Source organism: Lacerta agilis, chromosome 2, assembly GCF_009819535.1.
Source record: "Lacerta agilis isolate rLacAgi1 chromosome 2, rLacAgi1.pri, whole genome shotgun sequence".
Classification (NCBI taxonomy): domain Eukaryota; kingdom Metazoa; phylum Chordata; class Lepidosauria; order Squamata; family Lacertidae; genus Lacerta; species Lacerta agilis.
In genome coordinates, this window is record NC_046313.1 from 70362054 (window position 1) to 70388133 (window position 26080).

General features: G+C 46.5%; 2 protein-coding genes across 3 annotated transcripts in view; one reads left to right on the plus strand and one right to left on the minus strand.

The window, feature by feature from the left end:
• The first annotated feature begins 1008 nt into the window (after window positions 1-1008).
• On the plus strand, window positions 1009-11468 carry GPR62 (G protein-coupled receptor 62). 2 transcript variants are annotated; one of them, XM_033140652.1, is made up of 2 exons: window positions 1009-1711; window positions 9956-11468. In XM_033140652.1, the coding sequence occupies exon 2, from the start codon at window positions 10058-10060 to the stop codon at window positions 11291-11293; it is 1236 nt and encodes a 411-aa protein (XP_032996543.1). In that variant the 5' UTR covers window positions 1009-1711; window positions 9956-10057; the 3' UTR covers window positions 11294-11468. The 2 variants fall into 2 exon arrangements, with proteins under 2 accessions (XP_032996543.1, XP_032996541.1); XM_033140650.1 differs by lacking the exon at window positions 1009-1711 and adding an exon at window positions 8302-8417.
• An 11999-nt stretch (window positions 11469-23467) lies between these two features.
• The window catches only part of PCBP4 (poly(rC) binding protein 4), a 44715-nt gene continuing 42102 nt past the window's right edge, over window positions 23468-26080 (minus strand). The window contains exon 13 of the mRNA XM_033140653.1: window positions 23468-25212. Coding sequence (XP_032996544.1) covers window positions 24909-25212 — 304 coding nt within the window. The 3' untranslated portion in view covers window positions 23468-24908. The remainder of the gene's footprint in view (window positions 25213-26080) is intronic.

Sequence of the window (26080 nt, forward strand, 5' to 3'; positions counted from 1 at the left end):
TTGGAGGTTTTAAAGCAGAGGTTGGATGGTCATCTGTTTAGGGTGCTTTGAGATTCCTACATTGCTGAGGGTTGGACTAGAACGGGGGTCAGCAAACTTTTTCAGCAGGGGGCAGGTCCACTGTCCCTCAGACCTTGTGGGGAGCCGGACTATATTTTGAAAATAATAATAATGAATGAATTTCTGTGCCCCACAAATAACCCAGAGATGCATTTTAAATAAAATCACACATTCTACTCATGTAAAAACACGCTTATTCCCGGACCGTCTGTGGGCCGGATTGAAAAGGCGATTGGGCCAGATCCGGCCCCTGGGCCTTAGTTTGCCTACCCATGGACTAGATAGCCAACTCTCCAGTTATATGGTTCTATGATTCAAAAAACATTCTGAAACACATAAAAAACGGTATTTTAGAATAAAATATACAGTGGTACCTCAGGTTACGTACGCTTTGGGTTGCGTACTTTTCGGGTTACGAACTCCGCTAACCTGGAAGCAAAACCCAACGCACGTGCGATTTGCGCATGCACAGAGCATTTTTTGCGTTTTTTTCCGGGTTTTTAGAAGGAATTGTTCGGGTTACATCCTTTTCGGGTTACGTACTGTAACCCGGAACGAATTAAGTATGTAACCCGGGGTACTACTGGATTTATGAATGCTTACATACATTGAGATAAAATGCAATCATAAATGTGTATTTTGTGATAGAATTCATGTAGAAGTACTTAAATATGAATTTCCTTGCATGTTTTAATTTTTTTAAAAAAAAAAATCGTATTAATGTGGAAATGGGACAGGATGAATAAACATGTGCAAAATCTATACAGATTGGAAAGAGACTGCTTTATTTTTTCCTAGTAAAAAAACCACTGCGATTGGTAACAGAGGCCTGAGTGAACTAGCAGGGAGCTGTCTTTGCTCTGCTTTCACTGCAGGGAACAAAACCACACACACCTCTGCATCCTCCTTCTCTTTTTACCCCTTAGGTACTGCTTGTACAATCTGAATGGAATGACCTGGCCCAATTATCTCCCTTGCAGAGCTGAAAATTCCAGAGGTTCAGCAGCTTCGGAACACCCATTTCCTACAACAAGGGTGTCCTGGGTCACTCAAGCCTATGTATCTCTGTGGGGGGAGGTGCTTAGGACCCAGTAGAATTCTCTCTGAATGACAGACAGTGCTTTAAAAGGCCAGGCAAAACCCAGATGTGACAGCCTGTGCCATCCACAGCGAAACAGCAGTCACTACTGCAGCAGCAGCAGCAGCAGCCTCCCAGCCCCATTCCAGGTGCGGAGAATTCAACAGCAGAACCCCTTCCTAGGGATTTTATGCATCTCTTCTTCCTAGTCTTGGGCTACCTCCAGGGTGCAATAATTGCCTTGCTTAAGCTGTCTTCTCCCTGCAGCAGGAAAGGACTTTGATTCCACAAACAAAGCAGATCATTGTAAACAGGACAATAGTCCTTGTTCCCCCGTTCATGGAGCTGGTACGAAAGCCAGCAGAGCATCACCGGTTTGCTGTCTAGGAAAATGGACATCACAGCAGAGCATGGAAAACTGATAAGCCTGTCAGCTCCTGAGAAGGAGGGGTTAGATCTGAAGCCGCTACTCCTGCCCTTGCTGGGAAGTTATGAAGAACTCGCTGCTCTGGAGGAGACAGAAGTCAAGGATGCTGCTGGCAAGTGAAGGACCATCAGCCTCACTCGACTTAGGTGAGTGACCTCTTTGTGGGTCCTTCTGGGGAGGATGTAGGTCTGAGACAGCATTGGGGCAAAGGCACATACTTCATTTGGTAAGGAGAAGTGCAATGGCAGATCATCTGCTCTGCATGCAGAAGGTCACCTGTTCAATTCCCAGTATGCCTGAAACCCTGGAGAGCTGCTGCCAGTTAGTGCAGGCAAAATTGATCCAGTTGGACCAGAGGTCTGACTCGGTATAAGGCAGCTTCCTATGTTCCTCAGCAATATAAGCCCCTTCCACTGAACGGGCTCCCTGGACCTTTTGAGGAGAAAAGCTTCCTTCATCTTTTCCAGTTTCATATCTGCAATGTATTGGGTGTGACATTCCAGAAGGGGCAGGGAAATCTAGAAATACCCTGGTAATAAGGCACAAGCAAAGCCTTTGGTTGAAATGCTAGGTCAAAATTGGCTCACCTGCATTCAAGGAGAGAGAGTCGAAACTGAAATGAGTGCAAAGAAGAGCGAAGAAAAGGAAGGTTGTAACAGAAAAGCTGCTCAAGGGGAGAAATGGAAAGAACTGCCTTACCTTGGTGAAAAGGAGTTTGCAGCCTAAAATGACAATTCAGTAGTTGATACAGCAACGAAGAATAAAGGGTATAAATGATATATACTTGTATAAGCCCTACAAACTGCCAAGTGGTAGTAAAAGGAAGGTTTCTGATAGAAGCACCTTCCTGCTTTCAAAACTGGTAAAATCAATTATGGAGGTGATTTTTGAAGTTAGTTTGTTGACTTGCTTCAATTTTTTATTTATTTACCCCCCCCCCCCGGCAACTTTCCTACATTTTTTTTCCTGCAAAGCTGTTTCATTCCCCCTTCCTTGCAACCTGTTTTACCATTTATTTTATTGTAGGTCACTATTTGCACTTGCTTGATCTTTGTGGATCACCCCATTGTCTTGTCTTATGGACACCATGTGGGAGGTTGCTTCAGAGGCTTCTGGATTATAATGCAATATATGCAGACAATGAGGAGGACTCTGAGGACAGCCACCAAGGGTCTCCAAAGCAGTTGTTTTTCAGCTTAAACATTGGAGCATGCCCTCTTAAGATTCAAGACCATTCCATTCCTCCACCCATCCAGTTCCCACAACAGCCAGTCACTATTCCGTTGTTACTGAACGTAGCACTCATTGTGTTGTTTTTGGGGTTCCCATCATTAGAGTGTTTGCCATAAAAAATGTTTTTGCGCTTTTGTTAGCCTTGGGGCCCTCTCAAGCCTCTTGGTGCTTCCCTCTTGTGTGTGTAGACCAGGCATAGGCAAACTCCAGCCCTCCAGATGTTTGGGACTACAATTCCCACCATCCCTGACCACTGGTCCTGTTAGCTAGGGATGATGGGAATTGTAGTACCAAACATCTGGAGGGCCGGAGATTACCTATGCCTGGTGTAGACGGTGCCATTTTGGCAACACAAGCTGTAGCGCTCAGAGTCTGAACATCAGAAATGGAGGGAACAGTTTTAAAATCAAACCTGAACATTGATCCCATTTCAGCTTATGTGGGCATGCCAAAGAACACTCTAACACTTCAGCATTTGCCTCTTAAACATTTGAGTGAGAGCACTATCTGAAAGTGCACCGAGAACTACTGATGGTCCTAGGCCACAGTTTAACCAACCCTGCTCTAAGGCCCCCTTCACACCTGCAACTTAAGAACCACCCCCACATGATGCAATCTGGTGTCTTAGGAGAGCATGTTATGGGAATAGTGCAAGTACATTGGTCGGGGCAATTGGGCGAGTCCCTCAATGTGTTTGCATTATTCACACGTCTCCCCCTGTCCCACTGCAGTTTAGGATTGCTTCATGCAGAAGTGGCTTCCAAACTGCTGGATGCCAGTGTATCACAGACTTGTAGCATTGTAAGGCACCCTAAAGGCCATCTAGTAAAGGGGTCTAAAGCATCAGAGACAAGTACACATGGAATGAGATACTGGAAGAATGGCCCTCAGCCACCAGCTCCAAACACTTTTTCTGCTAGAGTCATTCACTTGACGGATGCTGTGTAAGTGGCCCTCAACAGAAGAGGAAAAACTCGTATCCGAGTGTCTCGTCAGCACTGAAATTTATACCACAGGAGAACACAGTCCTCAGTAAACTTATCCCAAAGGCAGTATTCTGTGGGACAGATTGTGGAGTTTGGGACTCACCTTACCAATGAAAAAACGTGAGACACTTGCATCAGGCAGTACAAATTCAAAAAGTTGCCTTCTGACCTCCATTTTCTGTTTTGTTAGAAAGAGAAGGATTTGCTTTATATGGAACACATCCGCCTGAAGGATTTGGTACAGGAGCTGTGTCCTTTCTGCAGTTAGGCAAGGGCGAGTGTTGAGGGACGGCAGGCCTCTCCTTTAGGGAGGGAGAAACTGCCCCTGCAACATCTGAGATGGTCTCAAGCCAATCCTGTCTCACAGATCACACACTCTCCCACTCTGTGTGCTCTGTGCCAGGAACTGGCTGCTCTTGTGTTGTCACAGGATCAGCAGGGGCCAGAGGCAGATTTACAAGTATGTGCAGAATTAGGGCCTAGTGTGGCTGAGTGCCCCCCCCCCAAAGTTATTAGTATACCTTGTTAACTGAGAGGGTACCTTTGAAATGTGACTTTGCTGAATTCCATACCCTCTGATGAAAATAGGGGCATCCTATTCCATTATTGTTGTTGTTGTTGTTGTTGTTATTATTATTATTATTATTATTATTATTATTATTATTATTATTATCATCATCATCATCCCACCCATTTGACTGGGTTGCCCCAGCCACTCTGGGAAGATACCAACATATATAAAAATATAACAAAACATTAAACATTAAGAAACTTTCCTATACAGGGCTTCCTTCTAAATATGTCTTCTAAATGTTGTATAGTTACTTATCCCCTTGTCTTGGGGGGGGGGGTTGCCTAACTCCATACCTTCCAACATTTCTCCAGTGAAAATAGGGACGTCCTAAGGAAAAGCAAGACATTCTGGGATCAAATAAGAAACAGGGACAGCTTATGTAAATCCGGGACTGCCCCTGGAAAATAGGGACACTTGGAGGGTCTGGAATTCCAGTCTTTTAGTCGTGTTATTTCCATTTTTCATTTCTCCTACTTGCTTCAAGCCAGCAGGCACCGGTCCATTAGGGCAACCAGCGTGAAGTCCTACCAAGTTAAATGTCAAGCAAATTGTTAAAGCAGCTCCACCCCACCCCCCCTGCATCTCAAAGCCACAGCCTTTCCTATCCCGCACATCCTTCCACAATCCATCAGAATTTAAAGATGTTCAGGGAGAAATTTCCATCAATCTCCCATTCTCTGACCAACCAGTTACCTCCCTCCCAGCTTTGGGTTGAGCCAAACATTCATCACCACCACCACAATTTAGTTTGTTTGTTAACTAGGAGTTTGTCCAAGGCTGATTCTGAGCAAAGCAGCAAGATGACGATTACAGCAGCATGGCTACAAAAGTATAAGCAGAAGCTGCTGGCCTGGCTTGCAGAGAAGTTGCTGGGATGGTCTTGTCGCTGGGGTGGAGCCCAATATATCTAGAGCCCTCTTCAGCAAGTGTTGAGTTGCCCAGGCAACTCAATCTAAAGAGGAATCTTCTGCCGCTGTTATTACTAGGCAGGGGAGAGAACTGTTTTGCTGGATCAGCAGACTATGCACCATTTCACACTAACCTTGCCTGCCTGGGAGAGAGGAAGAATGGTGTTTGCTCTCCTCCGGGCTCTGTGCATGTATGGATGGGAGTGTGGCACTGGGCATGCCTGTGTGTGAAAAAATGCAGTTCTAGGTGTGCTAGAATACATACAGGTCAGTGGAGGGGGGGGTTGGAATGGGGGGGATGCATGTCACTTACAGAGTAAGCCAGTGTGCCTCTGTGTACATGTTGTTAAAGACTGTGCTGTGGCTATGTTTTTGTAAGATAAGAGAATGGTGGCCAGGAGAGTGTTAATGAAGCTAGAAGATGCCTTACTAGACCCGGCAAAATTGCTAAGTGCAGTTGTATTTTTAGGGAGATTGGCTGAGTGTTCTCCAAAGCTTGCCTTCTGAATGGCTGGAAAGATCTGAAGGGGGTGTGAATATGACACTATTGATCGATACAAAATTGGCCATGTATTATTCAGGCAACATGGTCCTGTTTAATCCAAACGTGTCTATTAGTTCTTTTCAAGACAAGGGAAATCCCAGGTTGACTTTTAAGTACTAATATTTTTTAATTAAAAACAACAGAAGAGCTAGGGAGGGATCCTCCCCGGCCCACCCACCACCCAGTGTGATTTCCCCCCAATCAAAATCCCTCCTCTCCAATGGAAAGAAGCATATGATATGTGACTCCACAATTTTTAATTGAAGGCAAACGTTCAGGACAAATTCATGGAGGATAAGGTTATAGAGGGCTGCGTTCTGCATCTGCTGTTGGAGAGTGCATGCCTCTGAATACCAATTGCTGGGGATCACGAGTGTAGAGAGTGCTGTTGCACTGAGATCCTGCTTGTGAGCTCCTCATAGGCATCTGATTGGTCACTGTGATGATAACAAGATCCTGGACTAGATGGACCTTTGGACTGGCTGAGCAGAGCTCCTCATAAGTCCTTAAGTGGAGTCCAAATCAAGAACTGGGACTTGAACAAAATGTCGCCGCCGCTTATTAAGCCTCGGGCCATCCCAAACCATGTTTCCATGCCACAGGGAAGATGTCCCTTAGAAGTGTCCTAGCAACATTTCTGTCTTAATGTTTTGCCATGCTTTCAGTCATGGTGTCCCATGGTGTCCCATTACTTTGCACTGGGGACAAAGAAGGAGCCTGAATTAGTATAGCTCTGTACTACAAAATAAGATTTGGGTTATCCCGTATCAATCATATGACCATAGGTCTGGGAGACTCACCTCCACACAAACAGAGGGTGAGAGAATTTGATGGGGCCATCTGTAAAGGCAGTGGTGGACTTGGTGCTCTCAAATTTCAGTGGTGCCTTGTGCAGTGCTGAAATTTGGTCGTCGTCCCCCCCGCCTCGTGCTCCATTTTACGGCATTGTTTCAGCACTCCCTGCAGCACGGCGCCCGGTACAACTGCACTGATGGCTGTACCCTAAATCCACCTCTGTTAATGGCTAAAGCTTTCATTGTTATTGTTTACTACAGCAGACTTGACAGCTAATTTAAACGTTACCAGAACAGCTGGAGGTTCCTTCCTCACGGGTGGAATTATCCATGCTGCTCTGGTAATGTGGGTCAGGTGAATAATGATACAGTTCTTTCCTCTACTAGCATTGATCTGCTCCTGGGGGTTGACAATCTGGCTTGGAAAGAAAGCATGTCATTTCCCCAAACTGTCCTTGCTTCCTTCTTCCAGATGATTCGAGAGTGGCATAGAATTCAACATGCAGAAGCAGGGCTGGCCTGACACATTTTGCCGCCTGAAAAACGTCAAGATGGCACCCCCTCACATTCCGTATACTAAAGTGAACCAGGCTGGTGATTGAATCTGACTTTAGCACTGGTGGTGGGACAGTGTCTTCCACTGCAACTGAGGGCAGCAGAATAGCTTAGGGGTGCAGGGTATGTGTCCCACACCACTCTCTCCTCCAAGCTCCACCACCTGAGGTGACTGCCTCACTCTGCTTAATGGTAGGGCTGGACTTGTGTGGAAGGCACTCCCATGCTCCGCTAGAACTGGCCTAATCTTGAATGCTAACATTGTGTTTAGCCCTCAGCTTGGATTTCAAACATGGTACCTCATCACAGGGCGGCGGGGGAGGGGACTGAATGATAGAATACCTGTAAAAGAATTACACCCTCCCCAAAAAGTTATGGAAACAATAGAAGGGAGCACCAATGGCAGGGAGATTGACCTTTCAGAGGTTTAGCTTGGCATCAGCCAAGTAGTCTAGCATAAATTAGGTTAAACTATAAAATCATTGCAAGCCTCTTCCTTAATGAGGTAGACTCTGCAACTTTCAATATGTTGTTTCTTTTGCTAGTCTGATAGTTTTTTTTGCTGACTTTACTGGATTAAAGAGTGGCCACTTCAGGATTAGCTAATCTAGAGATGGGAAGGAAGCCTCCCTCATTTTATTTCTTACTGATGGTGGATAGTGTCGGGTGCCTGGTGAATACCCCTACTGGAGACTGAAAAGGGGATACAAGGATGAAGTCTAAAGCTTGTTTCTAAACACACACACACACACACACACACACACACACACACACACTATTCAGAGTAACAGCACTGACAGTTTTGGTTGAAAATTGTTCTAGGTTGAGATAAGCCATCCTCAACATTCTTAAGAGGGTGCGCACACACACACTGCTTATTCTACCAGAAAGTGCCAGAGTCCAGTAAGATAGAGCTCATAGCAACCAATGAGGAACTTATTCCACCTACTAAGATGATGTCACTGTGTGCAGAAGAACCGTGACTGCCTGTTCCCAAGAATGACCCTGATAAGGTGTCTCCTGGGAGCATTTCCTTTCTTTCCTGAGGGGGAAATCAGCCCAGGGTGACTTAATACCTCCCGGATCAATTTCTGCTCCTGTGTAAGCAGTGATTTCATAATGCAGGCTTGTTAGGTTTCATTTTCTTTGCCCTGCATATAAAGGGGCTGGTCTTGCCCCTGTGGAAGTCAATGGCAAACTCTTCCTGACGTCACATTCTCAGAATAAGAGGCTCTTGACTGGACCAAAATGTGAAGGGGTAGGAATTTTTCATTGGCTCTGTTAGATTAGCTGCAGGATCCAGCAGTTATCTGGAAAGTTTTCCCAGGTTGCTATGGCTCTTCAGGTTCTTGGGATCTCACCTGAGGAGATTCCACCCTCCACTTCAAAAATCTGCTAGCCTGAAATTTGATTTCTGGATACACTCTTGGGTTTTGTTGGGTTTTGTCAACTGCAAGAAGAAAATTGCTGAAGTAAACAGAATTAGAAATATATTGAGGCTGTGGCCTTGTCATGACCTTTCCTGTGCCAGCCCAAATAAATGTTTGCAGGAAAAAAGTTAGAAGCTAGCTCAACCACCTGAATACCACCTTGCATCTTATTTACTGGTGCCCCTCAAGGCCTTAACCTAGGGCTCATCGGAGAATGTGGTTATAATTGTGCCACCATATTTTGAAAGTACCACACACACCAAACAGAGCAAGAACTTCCTGATGGTGCAAACTGTTCAACAGTGAAACAGACGGTCTCAGAAGATAGTGGGCTCTCCTTTATTAGAGGTTTGTAAGCTGAGGCCACATACGTTGCAGGAGTGGATTTCCTACTTTCGCAGAAGGTTTAAGTAGGCAGTAGTGTCCCATGAGCTGGGGAAAGGTGAAACCTCAGAGCTGCTCTCCTGACATCAGCATCATCTGCCACTCAGAGGCATAGCATGGGCAGGGCTGGGGCAGCTGCTGCCCTGGGCATATTTTTTTTCAGGGGGCACAAGCAGGTGCCCCCATGACAAGCCCCCTGCGGGGAAGGAAGCCACACCCGAGCTGGGCCTTCAGGGCGGGGGTGGCGGCAGCACCTTCTGCTCATAGCCAATGAAGGGACACACATTAGACCAGCCAAGAGGGGGAGGGGGAGGGGGAGGGGTGGGTGGTACTGCCGCTGCCCCATCATGCTTCTCCTCTCCTCTGCTTGGCTCATGTGACGTCCCAGCACTAACATGCCAGAGCTCCACTCTCGGATGAGACCTGACCCAGGGCAGGAGAGGAGAGGTGGCGGCAGCATCACTATGTTTTTCCTCTGCTGGACTCCAGTGTGTGAGGGAGCTGCACTGCAGCCCAGCACTGCCAGATTGCCCAGTCCACCAGCAAACTATGCTATACCACTGAGGAGCAACTGCAGTCACCTCAATTACCTTTTAACAGGATGGATAAAGTCACAGTTGATTATTATAGCAATCAGCACCCGAAAGCTCCAACAATGGGGGGGGAGTTAGGGGGCCCTTAACAACATCTGCATGTCCAACACCATCTACCCAAAATTATGTCTTCCAAAACAGCAACTGATGGGGCTTCCCCCTCTGACCACCTAGTATTTAAACCACTGGAACACCCTCACCTAGTTCATTGTGTGTCCTACTGAATTGTGTCTCACCCCTATCCCATTAGAGTCCATGTGCTCATTCTGTGTTCCAGTATTGCATGTGCAATGGTTAGTTCCCTCAAGCTACTTTGTCACCCATTCGATTCTAGCAGCACATTCTGTTCCAGTCTTTCCTATGGCATTAAGATTTGTTGTTCTCCACAGGGATCAAGAACTACTGGGAAGGAAGATGGTGGCAGTGACATATACTCTGAACATCCACTGGTACTTCTTGCTGCTAAGGCACAGGTCACTTTGAACTAGACCATGGGGACAATGGTAAACAGAACTAGGATCAACTCTACCCAGGGTTTCGATGCCTTCTCTTCACTTGGAGTGTCCCAGTTTCAGGAGGCCATTGGCATTTTCTTCATGGTCATGCTGAGTATCATTGCTTTGGTTGCCAACACAGCAGTCATGGTAGTCATCCTCAAGACGCCTCTGTTGAGGAAATTCATCTTTGTCTGCCACCTCTGCTTAGTAGATCTGCTGTCTGCCATTTTTGTCATGCCACTGGGGATCATATCCAGCTCCACCTGCTTCAACAGGGTATTGTACAGCATCGCCGAATGCCAGACTCTGATCTTCCTGAATGTTTGCTTCATCAGTGCCTCCATCTTCACCATCTCAGTCATCAGCATCGAGCGCTACTACTACATTGTCCACCCCATGAGGTATGAAGTCAAGATGACTACCGGGCTCGCAGTTACCGTTGTGGCTTTCATCTGGGTTAAGTCGATCCTCGTAGCTGCTTTGGCACTCGTGGGTTGGCCCCAAGACAACGGGGCCAGCAGTGCCAGCAAGTGTACTGTGTACTGGAGCCCAGGTGCCCACAAGAAGATCTTTGTGATCATCTTCAGCACTCTCTGCTTCATAGTACCCACCTTGATCATCTTTGCAGTCTATGGCAGCATCTACAAAGTGGCCCGGATCGCATCCTTGCAGCATGCTCCTGTCCCATCCTGGACTGCCACACCCAGACCGAGATCAGACTCCATTCACAGCCAAGTCACTATAATCACAACCAGGAATGCACCTCCCAGGCTGTCACCAGAACGCTTGTTTGGTGGGAATAAAGCTGCCCTCACCTTGGTCCTGATTGTAGGCCAGTTCCTCTGCTGCTGGCTTCCATTCTTCTCCTTCCACCTCCACTGCTCCATCAACTCTGCCTTGACCATCCCCAGTTATGGTGAGATTATTGTGACCTGGCTTGCCTATTCCTCCTTTGCTATCAACCCTTTTTTCTATGGGCTGCTGAACCGTCAAATCAGGGAAGAGCTGTCCAAGCTGGGGCGGCATTGCCTCAGCAAGCCCCTGAGCCAGGAGCTGTGCATCTCCAGTCCAGAAGGGTCCATCCATGAGAATTTCCTCCAGTTCCTGCAGAGGACCAGTTGCACAACAGAGACCCGTTCTACGTATGTGAATTCCAGCCCTAGGAACACTATGGACCAGACTACAATGGGGTTCCGGATCCCAGGACAGATCCCAGAAGAAACCAACTGACGAAAGACCAGTGCTTTCATGTCACTTCAGCCATCTCTTTCCACCTGCCTTTTAAGTTAAGAGGGGAAGAACAGAAGGTTCAGTGCACTGAAAGATCTGACCAAGCCTCCTTTATGGAGGAATCTGAAATTGAACAATTGATTTTCTCTCTGAGAATAAATGTGATTAAACGGGTTGTTTGCTCATGGTTGCAACTGGTGGGATCAGAGCCAGGTATACCATTAGGCTACTGTTGGCATCCACCTGGGGGGAAGGGGGGGCACTGTGAAGGAGAGCACTCTCAACTATATTTGCAGACAGCAAGAAGTAATATTGGAAGTGGAGGCCTTTCGACACTACCCCTCTCCAAAAGTGCTTGTTGGTGTAAGTGTTAAAATACCGGCTGGTCCAATAGTGCTATTTCTCCCCAAGCATTGGAAAAGGGCAAGTTTAGTTTTGTCATGGATAGATAATGAAGTGGTAATTTATTTATTTTTTTAAATGTGAACTCCAGTGCTGGAGAGCATTCCTGCACAAACTCCAAAAGTAATTGGAAATGGTAGGGTGCTTTTAAACCCTCCATAATGGCACGGATAGGGAAAGAGGCATGCGGCATTTATCCTACACCATTGATACTAGAGCAGCTTGTTTGGGCTATGGCTGATGGGAGTTGTAGTCCTTACTAGCTGGAGGGCACCAAGTTAAGGAGGGCTGCAACAAGCATGACCTGCACTGGATTCATAACTACAGTGCTTTGGTTAAGGAGAAGAAACAGCATTTCCCCCAACAACTCATGGAAGCAGGGAACACAACTGCTAAGTGGAGAAATGTTCACTGGATCACGCTCAACAAATGGACAACCACTGTATATGCCTTAGGCAAGAATAACTCTAGAATTCTGGGCACTGTAGTTTGTTAATAGTTACTGGGAATTGTAACTGTGTGAATCATGAACTACAGTGCCCAGAATTCTGGGCAGGGTTGGTGGTGGATGAATGTGCTTTGAATGTGATTTAAAGGTATAGTGTATGTGCAGCTGTAGATACAGGGGGCAGAATCCATTGCATTTGCAAACAGATGCTTGAAAGGTTTGTGCATTAAGAGGGCACTTAGGACTGTTTTCTGCTGCTTTGCCATAAAATTATTCAAACTCAGATAATATAATCCAAGCCTTCAAAGCCACCTGCCCCTGACTTTGTTTTGCGGCATAGGCAGAATGCGCCAGTTGCCAATTAATCTTGGTCTTCCTAAAAAATGGCAGGGGGGTTGAGAAAAGGCCGTAGACCCTTCATTTTTTGTTTTTTATTCAAGAGTAGGACAGCTATCAATCCCCCGGGGAACTTTAGAAAGTCAAGCTCTATGGGGGAAATAGGGCCTCCCAAGAATTATCAGCATCCTTAGCAAACCACAACTCCCAGGATCCTTTGGGGGGGGGAAGCCATGATTGTTAAAGTGGTATAATAGTACTTTAAATGTATGATGTGGGTGTGACCGTCCATAGTGTAGCAACACCAAGTACAGATTTTTCTCTGCTTTAGGGGTAGGCATTTTCAAAAAGAGGCACCCATCAGTGTTCTTAAGTGTTGAGTGAGTGAGTGAGTGAGTGAGTGAGTGAGTGAGTGAGTGGTGCTCACAGAATTTCTCTGAAGAAGCATTTTTTCAGTTTCCATGCTCTTTGTGAATAATCCTGGGTTGGTCAGAGATAGGACCATTAAGGAAAGAAAGGGAGGCGAACCTACACTGTAGGCCTTGTTCTCCCAATGAGGCTGAATGAGAGCCAATTCATTCCAGCTGAGCAGAGCCATTGGTTCTGTGTAGCTGAATCCCTTGGTGACCTTGAAGAAAGTTCCACTGAAGCAGATACTTAAAGCAGGAGTGGAGGAGGCAGCTCACAGCAGCTGGCTGAGCGAGACAGCGCAGTACCTGCCTGCCTAAAGGCACTTCTAGCAAGCCAGCCTTAATATAAAGTGAAAGCCTCCTCTTGATTGGATCCATGTGACAAATTCGGTCTGTCACAGTAAGATGCCAAAGAGTTGTTTGTGTCAGGGCATGACTGAGTCCTTACTCATCAGTAGGGAGGCACTCCATTTATTCCAGGGGCATGCTCATGGGGTGCCGTTTATACAAATCACAGGAGATGGTGGTGGTGATGTGGCTTAGTTGGCTTGGGCTGACTTTCTCACCAGCAGTGAGTTGGGGGTTATGTATCAAGGCTACAAACTTAGGCGCACAAACTCTCTCAGAGGAAGCCTCAGGTAGGACATGCTTTTGAGGAAACTTGCACAGGGCTGGGTTTGTGGGCTGATGGTTCTGGTACAAGGATTATGAATATGACATGCCTTCAACCTCCCAACAGAGGAAGCATTTGTGGAAGGGAAGGAAAGGAAGGAAGGAAGGAAGGAAGGAAGGAAGGAAGGAAGGAAGGAAGGCTAAGTCCTAATGATGCTTAGCCTGCGGCTCTCTGGGCACTGTTGACTCCATAGCAGCCATCATCACTGACCATTGGCCATGCTGGCTGGGCTTCTGGGAACAAATGGAGGGTCATAGGGTCCCCATCCCTGCCATAGTTACTATCCACACTTATATTAACTAACTTTTGTTCTTGGAAGCAAAACTTCAGGTTATTTCTGGTTTTGCACCATATGTTTGATTAAGGAGCCCAGTTGCCTTTGATCCAACAAGGGAGCTCTATGGGCCAAAGCAGGCATCTGAACATGATGCAGATGCAGATCAGAAATGCATATAAATGTACACCTCCATCATCATCACGGTGCTCATCCATATCCCACCAGTCTGTTTTGGTGCATGCATCCCCATCGAGGACCACCAGCAGTTGTGAGCTATGTTGCCTGAGCCTGGAGCTGGATGCAGGCCAATGCTCCTACTTGATGGTTCCACCTGGTAGATGATCACTTCTAAAGGGAGATGGCAGAATTAAATCTGGGATCATATGCATGCAAGGCAAGTACCCATGAGCTGTGGTTATTTCCTTCCTGAGCTCTTGAAGCCCTGCTTCAGTTTCAGCTGCAGGGTGGGGAAAACAGTTGTCCATGGCTGGAGAGACAGGGCTTTGGCTGAATTTGAGAAAGGATCTCCACAAGCTCTCAGGAGACTAGAAAGGGGTGCAAGTGGGCATGCTAATAACATTAGTGAAAGAAGGTAACCTACTTAGATTCTTCAGCATTAAGACACACATGATTTCTCTACCGTCCCCCGTCTCCCACCGAGTTGAGGGAAGATGGGCAGCTAGAAAACAGGTCCAACTTTCCCTTGCAAGACTGCTTTGGGCCCATCCCATGCTGAAGTCCCTTCTCTCAGAGGATGAAAAAGAGACTCCACTGATGTGTGCAGGGATGGGGTGCTTGAAACAGCTGTTTCCTTGTTTCACCAGGGTGCTGCTTCTCTCCCCAGTTTGGTGTAGTGGTTAAGAGCGGCAGACTCGTAATCTGGGGAACCGGGTTCGTGTCTGCACTCCTCCACATGCAGCTGCTGGGTGACCTTGGGCTAGTCACACTTCTCTGAAGTCTCTCAGCCCCACTCACCTCACAGAGTGTTTGTTGTGGGGGAGGAAGGGAAAGGAGAATGTTAGCCGCTTTGAGACTCCTTCGGGTAGTAAAAAGCGGGATATCAAATCCAAACTCTTCTTCTTCTTCTTCTTCCCCACACCCTTATCTAGATACAGTGGAACCTTGGTTCTCGAACGGCTTAGTTGATGAACGAATCAGCTCCCGAACACCAAAAACCTGGAAGTAAGTGTTCCGGTTTTTGAACGTTTTTCAGAAGCCAAATGTCCAATGTGGCTGTTGGCTATTGTTTCAGGGGCGCCTGCACCAATCGGAAGCCGCGCCTTGGTTTAGGAACGTTTCAGGTGTCGAACGGACTTCCAGAACAGATTAAGTTCGAGAACCAAGGTTCCACTGTACAGACATCAAGGTGGAATTCTCAGTGAGGATGTGCATGTTGCCTCTTGGCTAGGCTGGCTGGGACCCTGCTGTGAGGAGAAAGGATGCCCAACCACAGGGTAGCTGCTGAGAGCCAGCGTGGTGTAGTGGTTAAGAGTGGTAGACTCGTAATCTGGGGAACTGGGTTCGCGTCTCCACTCCTCCACATGCAGCTGCTGGGTGACCTTGGGCTAGTCACACTTCTTTGAAGTCTCTCAGCCCCTCTCACCTCACAGAGTGTTTGTTGTGGGAGAGGAAGGGAAAGGAGAATGTTAGCCGCTTTGAGACTCCTTCGGGTAGTGATAAAGCGGGATATCAAATCCAAACTCTTCTTCTCTTCTTCTCCTCTGTTCACTGCTTATTTGCTAAAAACAGAGCATAGAATGCAATCCTTTGTGGGGTGGGTGGGAACAGACTCTCTCTTCCTTGCAGCTTCATAGCATGACTTCGGTCAAACCAGCTGCACATTTCCCACCCCCCACCCCCGAGTCGTGTTATTTCTTCTGCCTGGGATGCACGTGGACAAGTATGGAGAGGCAGGGAACCAAAGCAGGTTACACAGCTGCAGGCAAATGAATGGTATAGCCCAAATCTCCTTTAGGAACGGTTATGTGGTTATGCCAGTAGGGCCCATGTTCAAGAAGCATTAAAGTGATTGACTCCCATCGTTTTTATTACCTTCCTAGGATACTTTCCACCACACGCAACATGTCATAACTGTGTGTTGGGGCAGGGGAGCTAGCAGGCCCCTTAACTAATGGCCCACAAACTCCTTCTGCCCATTTCAGTCAAAGAATGCCCCCAAACCCATACAGAAACACTTGCTAATGGGGCCAACTCCCTGTAAATTCAAACATGGCATGTAGAAGAAGTCTATGTAGGGAAAATGGTTGAAGATGCTGTGACTTTGCTCAGGGGTGGACTATGTTACAACACTGCAGTGGACCTACCAACCAACCCACCACACTTTGCTTCCTTATGGAGATTTTCCTCTGAATGTTGGTTTTTAAAAAATGGAAATCTGATTTCTGTAATTTGTTGGATCCAGCAAGCAAAAAAATAAATAAATCCAAAACAAAACTCCCAACTGTTGTAAAACAAATAAAGCATTAAATGGCTGCTGGTGGGTGATTTTTCAATGAGACTTTACCTCACTCTCTTGTCTGACTTACATGATTTGGGGACATGTACCCAAATGGAAAGCCCTCTCTGGCACAGTTGAATCACTGTAACGCCACTGCTTCCATTAGTATTTGATTAGGCTAACAAAGCATGGCTTATCTTTGGACAGCTAAATCTGTCCAAAGTCAGATATGTGTGGTGGCTGAAATAAAATAACACAAAGCAAGCTACAGTAGTTTAAAGCAGGCATGGGGCCCTCCAAATGTTGCTGGATTAAAACTCCCATCAACCCTGACCATTGGTCATGTTGGCTGGGTATGATGGGAGACAGAGTCCAACAACATGGGGTGGCCCCAGGACTTCCACTCCTGTTTTAAAGCTCCTTCACTGGGAATTACACAGCCTCCCAGCCAGAGAGAGGAGGAGGACGATCCAATGAGTGACAGCTAGCAGAAACTCCCAGCAGAATATCAGAGCATGCAAAGTTCTCCTATGTGTGAACTGCCAGAGCCCCATTGTCAAAATGCTGTCGCATATTATGAGTACCCAAACAAAATATGTATTTGTGGAAACAGTAAATCTAGATTAAAAGTGGGGTCAGGAAGGGAGAATATGGAACAGTATTTTGATGTGGGTGTCATGTGGACACTGAGGGAAAATTGCCTACATGAGGTGCACGGAGTCTACCATTGACTGTCATGTGCAAGAGCCCTGGATGCCCAAATTCACTAACAAAGGCTTCCTGATATAACCAGGAGCCTTCCAATACACAGACCCACCTTTCACTCACCTGTCATAATCATGGGTATTTTGCCAATCTAGTTTCCTTCACAGGATCTATATTGTAACAATATTCTCTTCATTTCCCCCCTAACAGTCAACCTTTGAATCAGAAGGTGTGCATTGTGTTATAATTGCAGCCCTTTGTAGAGATACAATTTCACCCATCAAGCTAATTCCAAAAGCCCTTTACAAGGTTGCACTGATTATAGTAAGCCCCATGTTCATAACCTTGGTCCTGCTTCGACACACTGCCCAAGAAAGGGGTTGTCTATTTATCCACTACTAGCAGCCTACATAGCAAGATGTTTAATAATATAGCCGTAGAGAACAATGGCTTCAGAGGTGCCCTCTCACTTTACTTTATATCATTTCTTGAGCCACAGAATTTCACTTGTCCATCAGTTCTATGGAGCAATAGCCTGTAAAATTCTCGTGCCAAAGTTTTTGTGGCCTTTTTTTTTTAAACTGCAATAACCTATTGTCTTTTAGGAGTCCTGCAAGACACCTTTGGCCAGTTAAATGCCCCAATACAGACTGCATGTTGTATGGAAGCAAGTCATACTAATTTCAGCTCCAACTCAGATCCTGAGTGGATAAACTATTCACATGGGGATGCATAGGAGCAAGTCCCAGACTTGTACCTAGCCTTCTCAAATGACGTTGAGTGTTCTCTGTGACTGGGTGTGTACGTGCATGCAATCTGCCCACCCGTTTTTGTTGTGGATATGCATATGGAGATGGAGAATCATGTGTGAACATAGCTGATTGCACTCCATGTTCCAAATGCATAGCTAGGGGTTTTGCTCAAGGCTTATGGTACATCTGCTGCCTCCTGCTTTGCTTTCACAGAATGTGCTTTAGGTTTAGGGGTGTGAGGAAGATAAAAGGCAGTGGTTTTTCAGATCCGTGCCATCTTGCAGATCCCGTCCCCTTGTCACCCCGGATAACTCTAGAGGAATGCAATGATGCCACATGCCCTTTAACCACTTTACTCCTTCCTATGATGTGCTGCCATTTGAAGATGTCGTGCTGGAGGAAGCAAGGGCGTTTTCCCCTTCGCCTTTGACCCTGTAAATAACCGAAGCTACTACATTCTCGGTTCCTTGCCGCTCAAAGGGCTTCAGTCAGTGCTAGTGGTTTGATCAAAGAGGTGCCTGGCTTTCATTGTCTCAGCCTCTGCTGGCACATTTATTAAAGCAGAAAGGCAGCGCACGTGAATAAAAGCTGGGTAGATGAGCATATCCCAAGGCAAACACTGCAGAAGGCCTCCGAGTTAATAATATACAGCATTGCAGGAAGGATTCAATTTTCCATAGCACAGTTGCAATTCAACAGCTCTGCCCTCTTCTCACCTGGGAGAGATGTGGCTGAGCAAGCAGCATTTGGAGGACAAAAGCACATCCGTAATATCTCAGGGCCAGCTCCCCCACATTACATTTTTATACAAGCAGGCCCACCTGAGGACACAGGCGTTTTTGTCACGTTGGGAGTTTTTCTAGTTTGGAAGACCAGAAGTGTAACGTTGTGAGAGCCTTCTGGACTATTTTTGTAACAGAGGGGACAGCAACACCCTTGAGCAGCCATTCCCATTTATTATTATTCTTTCCGCGGTAGCTACATTGTACAGCACATCCCTGTTACCATGACCGGCTGTTAGCAATGAGTGGTACAGCTACGGCACAGGGATCACAGTGGTTATTGAAAGCATTCCGCAGCATGTTAACGGCAGCGAGCATCTATACTGGCAGAACAGCTCCATTACTACAGGTGTTCTTTCTCTTGTAGTTTGGTTCTTGAAGCATGATGTTGAATTTCGTGTGCATGGTGCTTTCTGCTCGGTGGGGAAGTCTAGCCTGTGTGAGTCCCACCATCCACCCCCAGGATTTCCCTCAAGCAGAACCCACAGTCAACACATATGCCAGGAAAGTACATAAATGAATCTGTGAAAGACTTTGCAATCTTGTTTTCTTTCCACCTCTACCCCGGTCCTGTATCCTTCCCTCCCATTCTATCTACTTGTTTGTTTAAATTATTTTTAGCCCCACTTTTCATTGTTCAACAATCCCAGAGAGAAGAAAAACATTAAAATAGAGATTTAACTTAAAAAGCAAAACCAGACAGTATATATTAATACCACCAGCCAGGTGATGGACAAAACTTTGGGCAAATGCTAGGGTGAATAGCCACACATTGTTTCTTATTGCTGAAATGAGTTCCTCAAAGTTGTTGCCATTCACACTTGAGAGGGGAGGGCATTCTAGACATAGGATTCGGCTACATTAGTAAAGGAAAAGTGTTTTATATGTGTTATAACCCTGTGACATCAGATGGTGCTGTTGAGTTCCATCTTTCGCCAATGTGATTCCTGACTTTGAGGTTTACAATGCGTTTTCCTGAAACGCTTTTTTGATGTGTCTAGATCCAGCCTTACGGTACTTTTGCATGCCATTCTTTCCCTGATCTGATTATTCCTGTGTCTGTTGCAGGTAGCCTGTTGTTCACTATTTGTTTAGTTGCTTTTAGTTGTTTTATTAGTGATAGCTTTTAGTTTGCATTATGAGTGTGGTTACTAGGATAGACAATTCGGCAGCTGCATTCTAGTTTGAAAGGAATAAGCATTTCCTGCTTATTTCTTCAAATACTGCACACACCTACAGTGAGAGGATAGTGGCAGGAAAAGATATATAATATTGAAGCAGGAATAGCTAACCTGTGGGCCCTCTACATATTGCTGGACTCCAGCCGCCATCATCCATGCTGGTTGGGTCTGAAAAAGGAGTTACAATCCAACAACATCTGGCGTGCTGCAGGTTCCCCATCACATTTCTCAGCCATCTCTACTCACCACTGACCTAGCAGAAAGGAAGGGCCTGCAATTTATGTCCAGGTGAGTACCAAATAGTTCCAGCAGGGGATGGTTGGTCCACACTGAAGCCTTCTTCTGGCAGTAGGCAGTTTTTGCAAGCTCTGATCCACCCATGAACGCACAGCATTCCTCTATAGCAGCGTGTGACATTATCATTTCGCTCTGTTACACGTCTGCAGCTGGCCCCGTGAGCCCAACATCCTGGCAAGTAAACACCCCTTCTGTGGTTGCTGTAGCAACAGAGAGCATAAGGCAAGGGAGGGTTCCCATGTCTCTCATCCACATAGCAACAGGCTGCCCTCACTGAAGATGGCCTGGCTTAGGGCGCACTAGACACTGGCCTGCTATGCCAAATGCTCTCCCAATAAGGCAGCTGCGATTCCTCCCTTTTGCATCCTCCCCTCTCCTCCTGCTCCCACATTTCCTTTGGCACATCCATCATGGGCAAGTTATTGAGATGGTCTAAGACAGGTGGCATGATGCTGAAATGAGAGGAAGGTGGCACTGGCGTACGTTGGCAGAGGCTCCATAGGAAGCCTTAGGAACATGGCAGCAACCTTAGAAGTGGTGGCCCCAGCTCCCGCACCACTACAAGATTGTTTCAAGGGGCCAGTGCAGCTTTGTGGATAGAATGTCAGACTGAGATGAGGCTCAAATCCCCATTCAGCTGTTGATGTCGCTGGGTCACTCTGGGGCAGTCCACTGCCCAACTTAAGTCTGTGGATCCTACGTCTGTGGAAGAAATCCCATTGAACACAGTGGGGCTTGCATCCAAGGGAGGATTGCAGTGAGAATAACATGCAGGAACCACCATGCATGCTCCCACAAGGTTCTTTGAGGGAGGGAGGGAGGGAGGGAGGGATAGTAATATGATAAATAAACCAGGCCCTGTTCTTTAACCGTGGCATACTGGGGTTTGTGTCTAGAGTCCCGATATGTGGGTGATCCTGCTATGCTTGATCCAGCACTATTTGTTCACATTCATAATGGTGAGAGCCAGTGGAGGTTGGTCCATTAGGGCGAATGGGGCACCTCCCCACCAACGCATCAGCCTGCCTTCAACCAGCCCCAGCTGCCTGCCTTCTTACAACCAGGCTGTGTACATACTACACATTTAAAGCACACAACTTTCCCCAAAAGAATCCCGGGAAGCATAGTTTGCCACTCTCAAGAGCTACAGTCCCCAGCACCCTCAACCAACTACAGTTCCCAGGATTCTTTGGGGCAAGTCGTGCGTGCACTTTAAATGTACAATGTGCACACAGCGTTAGGTCTCAGTGTTGCCCTTGTAGAATCCAGCAGGGAGGAGGAGGAGAAAACAAGAATTGGCCGACTATGGGCTCATTCAGACTTCTGTCTGTGCTGCAATTTCTAGGCACAGGATTGGGACTTTCAGGCACGGGGCTGAGAAGGATTCTTTTTGTCCCACTGCTTTCCCTGGGGAAACCCGCAATTCACTGCTTAATCGTTGCAAATGTCAATCCACAGAAAATCGTTGGGGCGTGTCCACTGGGTGGTAATTATTCCGAATCAATTAAAAAGTAGGAATCTGAATCATACTCCACAGTTGCTTCCCCACTTCCCCAAATAAGGATTCTGACTACTCCACAACAAACAGAAATTCAGTAAGTGAAGTTTTCTTCAGCATTCAGTGTTAAGAGCAGAACACATTTCACCTGCCCTTTCTTCCCTCGCTGACTTGCATCTGGTTGAAAGGCCAGGTGCCCAGCCACCAGGTGGGATGGGTGGGCAAGAATCTAGCTAAGTGCCGCTGCTTCTTAGGCAAAACGCTGAATAAGCCTTTTCTTTCCCTTTTTATTCAGTCATGCAAATAGCCAGAGGGGTGTATGTGCATTAGCTTTGCCTAATTCAAATGTATACAAAATCCTAATCACATTACCCTCTGAGTTGACAAAGTTTGTATTTTTATTAAATCAATCATAAGTTACAAAGGAGGGAAAAAATATAGAATTATATGTACAGCATTTTCAAAGACAAGCCAAAGAGGATCATGGGATAGGAGGTGGGACATTCCTTGGAGCAGCCAAAAATAAAAAATAAAAAGGGTTACAAAGAGATAGAAGCTTTTTTTGCCAGTGAGTGATGCAGGGAAGTGATTGGGACCAGCCAGGGAACAAGGGGAAATGGACAGCTGGTTAGATTGGTTTGTAGGAATAGGAAATTTTGGCTCAATTCCCTTGTGTTTTGTGGAATCCAAATACTGGGATGCCTCATTGCTGAATTACACCACCTGAGAATTTGACGCATTCGATGAGCGTTCCCCAGCTTGGTTGCCTCTGGCCAGAACTCCTATCAGCCCCAGCCATGATGGGAACTGTAGTTCAAAGCACCCGGAGGGCACCAGCTTGAGGAAAGGCTGCAATAAATACATGAATCTGCTGAAAATATTTAATCAGAAGTGATCAGTGCCTAAACAGGTGTAGGTACTCTATGCTACCAAATGAATGTGTAACTGAGGGCAAATCTGAGATCCTGTTGCTTCTTGATATTGTAAAGGTACTACTACACCAAATCGACCTCAATTGCCTCCTTTTTGCAGCCCATTTGGCTTCTCTCCACCCCCCCACCCCCGCCAGCTTTGGTTCAGTAACCCAGCCCCAACATAATCAGGGCTAAGTGTAGCCTGTGATTCCTGAAGGAGCACAGAGAAAGCACTGGCTATGCTTCAAAGATGTGCTTCTCAGTGACTAAGATGAGCCCCCTGCACAAGATTCCCAGGCAGTGGGGGTTTGTGTGAGGCTTCCATGCCTTTGCCCCTGCCATGTTTAGCAAATCCAGTATTATTTATTTATTTACTCATTCACACCATTTATACCCTGCCCTTCCTCCCAAAGGAGGATTTATTTTATTGCCAAATAGCAAACAATATTATACAAAAATAGGAGAAGTATTATGCACATTTGTATGATTTATGCTGGTCATAGAAAAGAGCTGTCCAGGATTTGCATTGACCGCATGCAGAATTTCAATGTTTCGTTTTTGGTATGCATTTACTCCACACAGGCCTGTGACTACTAACCTTTTCTTATCGTGAGCCAACTAGTTGATGGCTACAAGCAGGGCCAGAGCCAAGTTTTTGCTGTGTTTGTTTCATCAGTTTTCTCCAGGTCCATTCAACAATCACCTTCCGCTTAATGCCTTATAAAGTGTTGACAGCGAACTGTGCAGTCTTTTGACTGCAGCAATACAACCTGTCAATTAGCCAACAATCCGACCCACTTTGGTGAAACCATGCTGATCTGCAAGCCAACTAAGAAATTAGCCATGGAATCCTTGGCTATATGGTACATTTAATCCATGGGGATAATTTTTGGGGGTGCGGTTTGGATGAATTATATGCTGCTGTGATAGCAGTCTGTTTAGGACACAAGTGTAAGTGCCAGACATACATGTTGGTAACTTTAACCAGAAATCATCAGGATGGGCATCTGCTTCAACCTGAGGTCTCAAGGCTCTCATGGGCACGTTCTGACTAGACAAGTGCCCTTACAATACTGATACGAAGAGAGAAGGGCTGACAAGAGAACAAAATGTGGCAGAATTTAGTAAGGCTGCAGCCCTATATCCACTTATGAGTGACGGAAGGGGTAGGGGCTTATTTCTGGAGCAAACATGCTTAGGATTGCACTGCAAGAGATGAGAGCAAAATTAGAAAGCACTTGTTGGAAATGTCATCCCACGACAGCAAGAGATAAACCCAAAGATGAGTGGCATGGCAAGATATCGCACATGCTGCCAGATATATATGAGGACAGATTTCTGCCATAAAGTTAAATGAGGGGAGAAGATGTCGCCCACATACAATAAGGTGACCAGCTGGGATTGCCGGTGCTGGAAGCTCTTACCTTGTAACAGATAGTGAATATTTATAAAGAACTGCTCTGTTTCTCAGTGAGGAAAGACAACTATATGCCTCTGGTCTTCTCATGGGCATCTGAGTTGGCCAATGGGTATACATAATGATGGAGTGGATAGGGCTCCGGTCTGATCCAGCAAATTCTTGCATACACTGTGCCAGTTCATGCTAAATATTAGAAGGTCTGGTGAAAACTAATTCCCTTCAACCACTTGTAGGAGGTCGGGGGCCAAGCTGAACAGTCATGAAAACCTCATCCTGTATTCTAATCCAACTAAAATGGAACTCACAGCCAGCTTCATATATTAGGAGAGAAGTGCTAGGCAAAAAAACCAAACACTGAAGAATTTCCTTTTTGGTACATTCTGTGATTTCTAGGACATGCACAGCTTCTAGTTCTATAGAAATCAGAACCCTTTTCCAGTTCTGCTCTTGGAAATGCAACCCATGAGAGACAGCAGCATAGCATGTTCTCTGTTAGGGTCACCAAAGGTCTAACCAGCTCCAGCCAGTGCCACAGTCGAGATGGGACCTTTCCCAAGACCCCCAGCTCTATCAATACAGTACAAAGAATTTGAGTGGGGTTCCAATTGTCTTTGAGTAACATGTTTTCCTGAAAAAAGAAAACTGGTCAGGAAACCAGATGGAGAGAGAACCTCTTCATCTTCATTGGTGAAGGCGATCAGGAAGGTTTATGGAAGGTAAAGGATAATAACACTTTATAGTGTGGGGGCAGAGATTTGTTCCGCGGAAGCAAAACTACGAGGCTTGATTGCTCTTACCCATGACAGACATATCTTTAGCCAGGACCGAGGGGGAGCTCTGCAGAAGCACCGCTTCCCCGACTGACTCATGGCCAGCACTGCTTTCAAGAGCTGTCTCGGTTATCCTCTCCCACATACACTTCCTTTCCTGCACATTTGGCTCCCCCCCCCCTCACCTCTTTCCCCAGGTAGTCTCGCTTTGGAGCGGCCCGACACTGATGCCATCTAACAAAGCATGTGAGGGTTCTCCTAAGGTTCCCCCTCCCTGCCCCACCTTCCTGTTTCAGTATGGGGAGAACTTCTGCCTCTCAGCCTTCTTGCTGGCATTGGCTGTCGAGATCTTGGTCGTGTAGGTGGCAAGGCTGCCATTGTGCCCCGTGGCTGAGGAAGGGGGCAGCGTCAAGAAGGGGACGGGTTTCAGGCCAATGAAGTTGGAGAGGGAGATGGCATAGGGGGCACCAAGCAAGGCTGGGGGAGGCGCGGCCACTGCTGTCAGCGTTGGGGCTGGCGAAGGGGTGAGGGGCTGGGAGAAAGTCATGCCGAGGTCAACGGGGGGCGTCTGGGAGGTAGATTTGGCCGTCTCTAAACTGAAGAACAAGAAGGGAGAAAGAATGAGACTCGTGCATGCATGCACAATTTACACATACAAATGCAGCGTGTGAGGACATATACTTGGGTGTATATGTGCTGTTATATGCATGTACAAGCTTGAACATGGAAAAATATGCATAGGTGTGGGCGGATATGTGCAGTTTGTATAATACATACATACAAGTAGGATATGCACACACACACACACACACACAGGCATTTGTTTGAGCTGACATGTGCAAAGGAATAGGTACACACAAAGAATGGAGCTAGTGAACAAGGTACTCTACATTGCTTTTGCTTCCAGATAATGTCTTCTCCAGAGTCCTTTCCCTCTGGGACTACAATCTTGTGGAGAACATCCTGAATGACACATAGGGCTTGTTTAGAATTCAGAAGTGGCTATGTTAAGGATGTTATACCTTGTCATGGACCCTATTGAAACAAAGCATTCCAGCCACATATCCTTCTTGGCTTTCTCGGGTCATTGACAGACCACTGTGTTTTTCTGGGGAAATGAGAACCTCTCCCACATGAGATGCTCAATAAAGGTAAAGGTAAAGGTAAAGGTAAAGGGACCCCTGACCATTAGGTCCAGTCATGAACGACTCTGGGGTTGCAGCGCTCATCTCACTTTATTGGCCGAGAGAGCCGGGGTACAGCTTCCGGGTGATCTGGCCAGCATGAGTAAGCTGCCTCTGGTGAACCAGAGCAGTGCACGGAAATGCCGTTTACCTTCTCGCCAGAGCAGTACCTATTTATCTACTTGCACTTGACGTGCTTTCGAACTGCTAGGTTGGCAGGAGCTGGGACTGAACAACGGGAGCTCACCCCATCACGGGGATTCGAACCGCCAACCTTCTG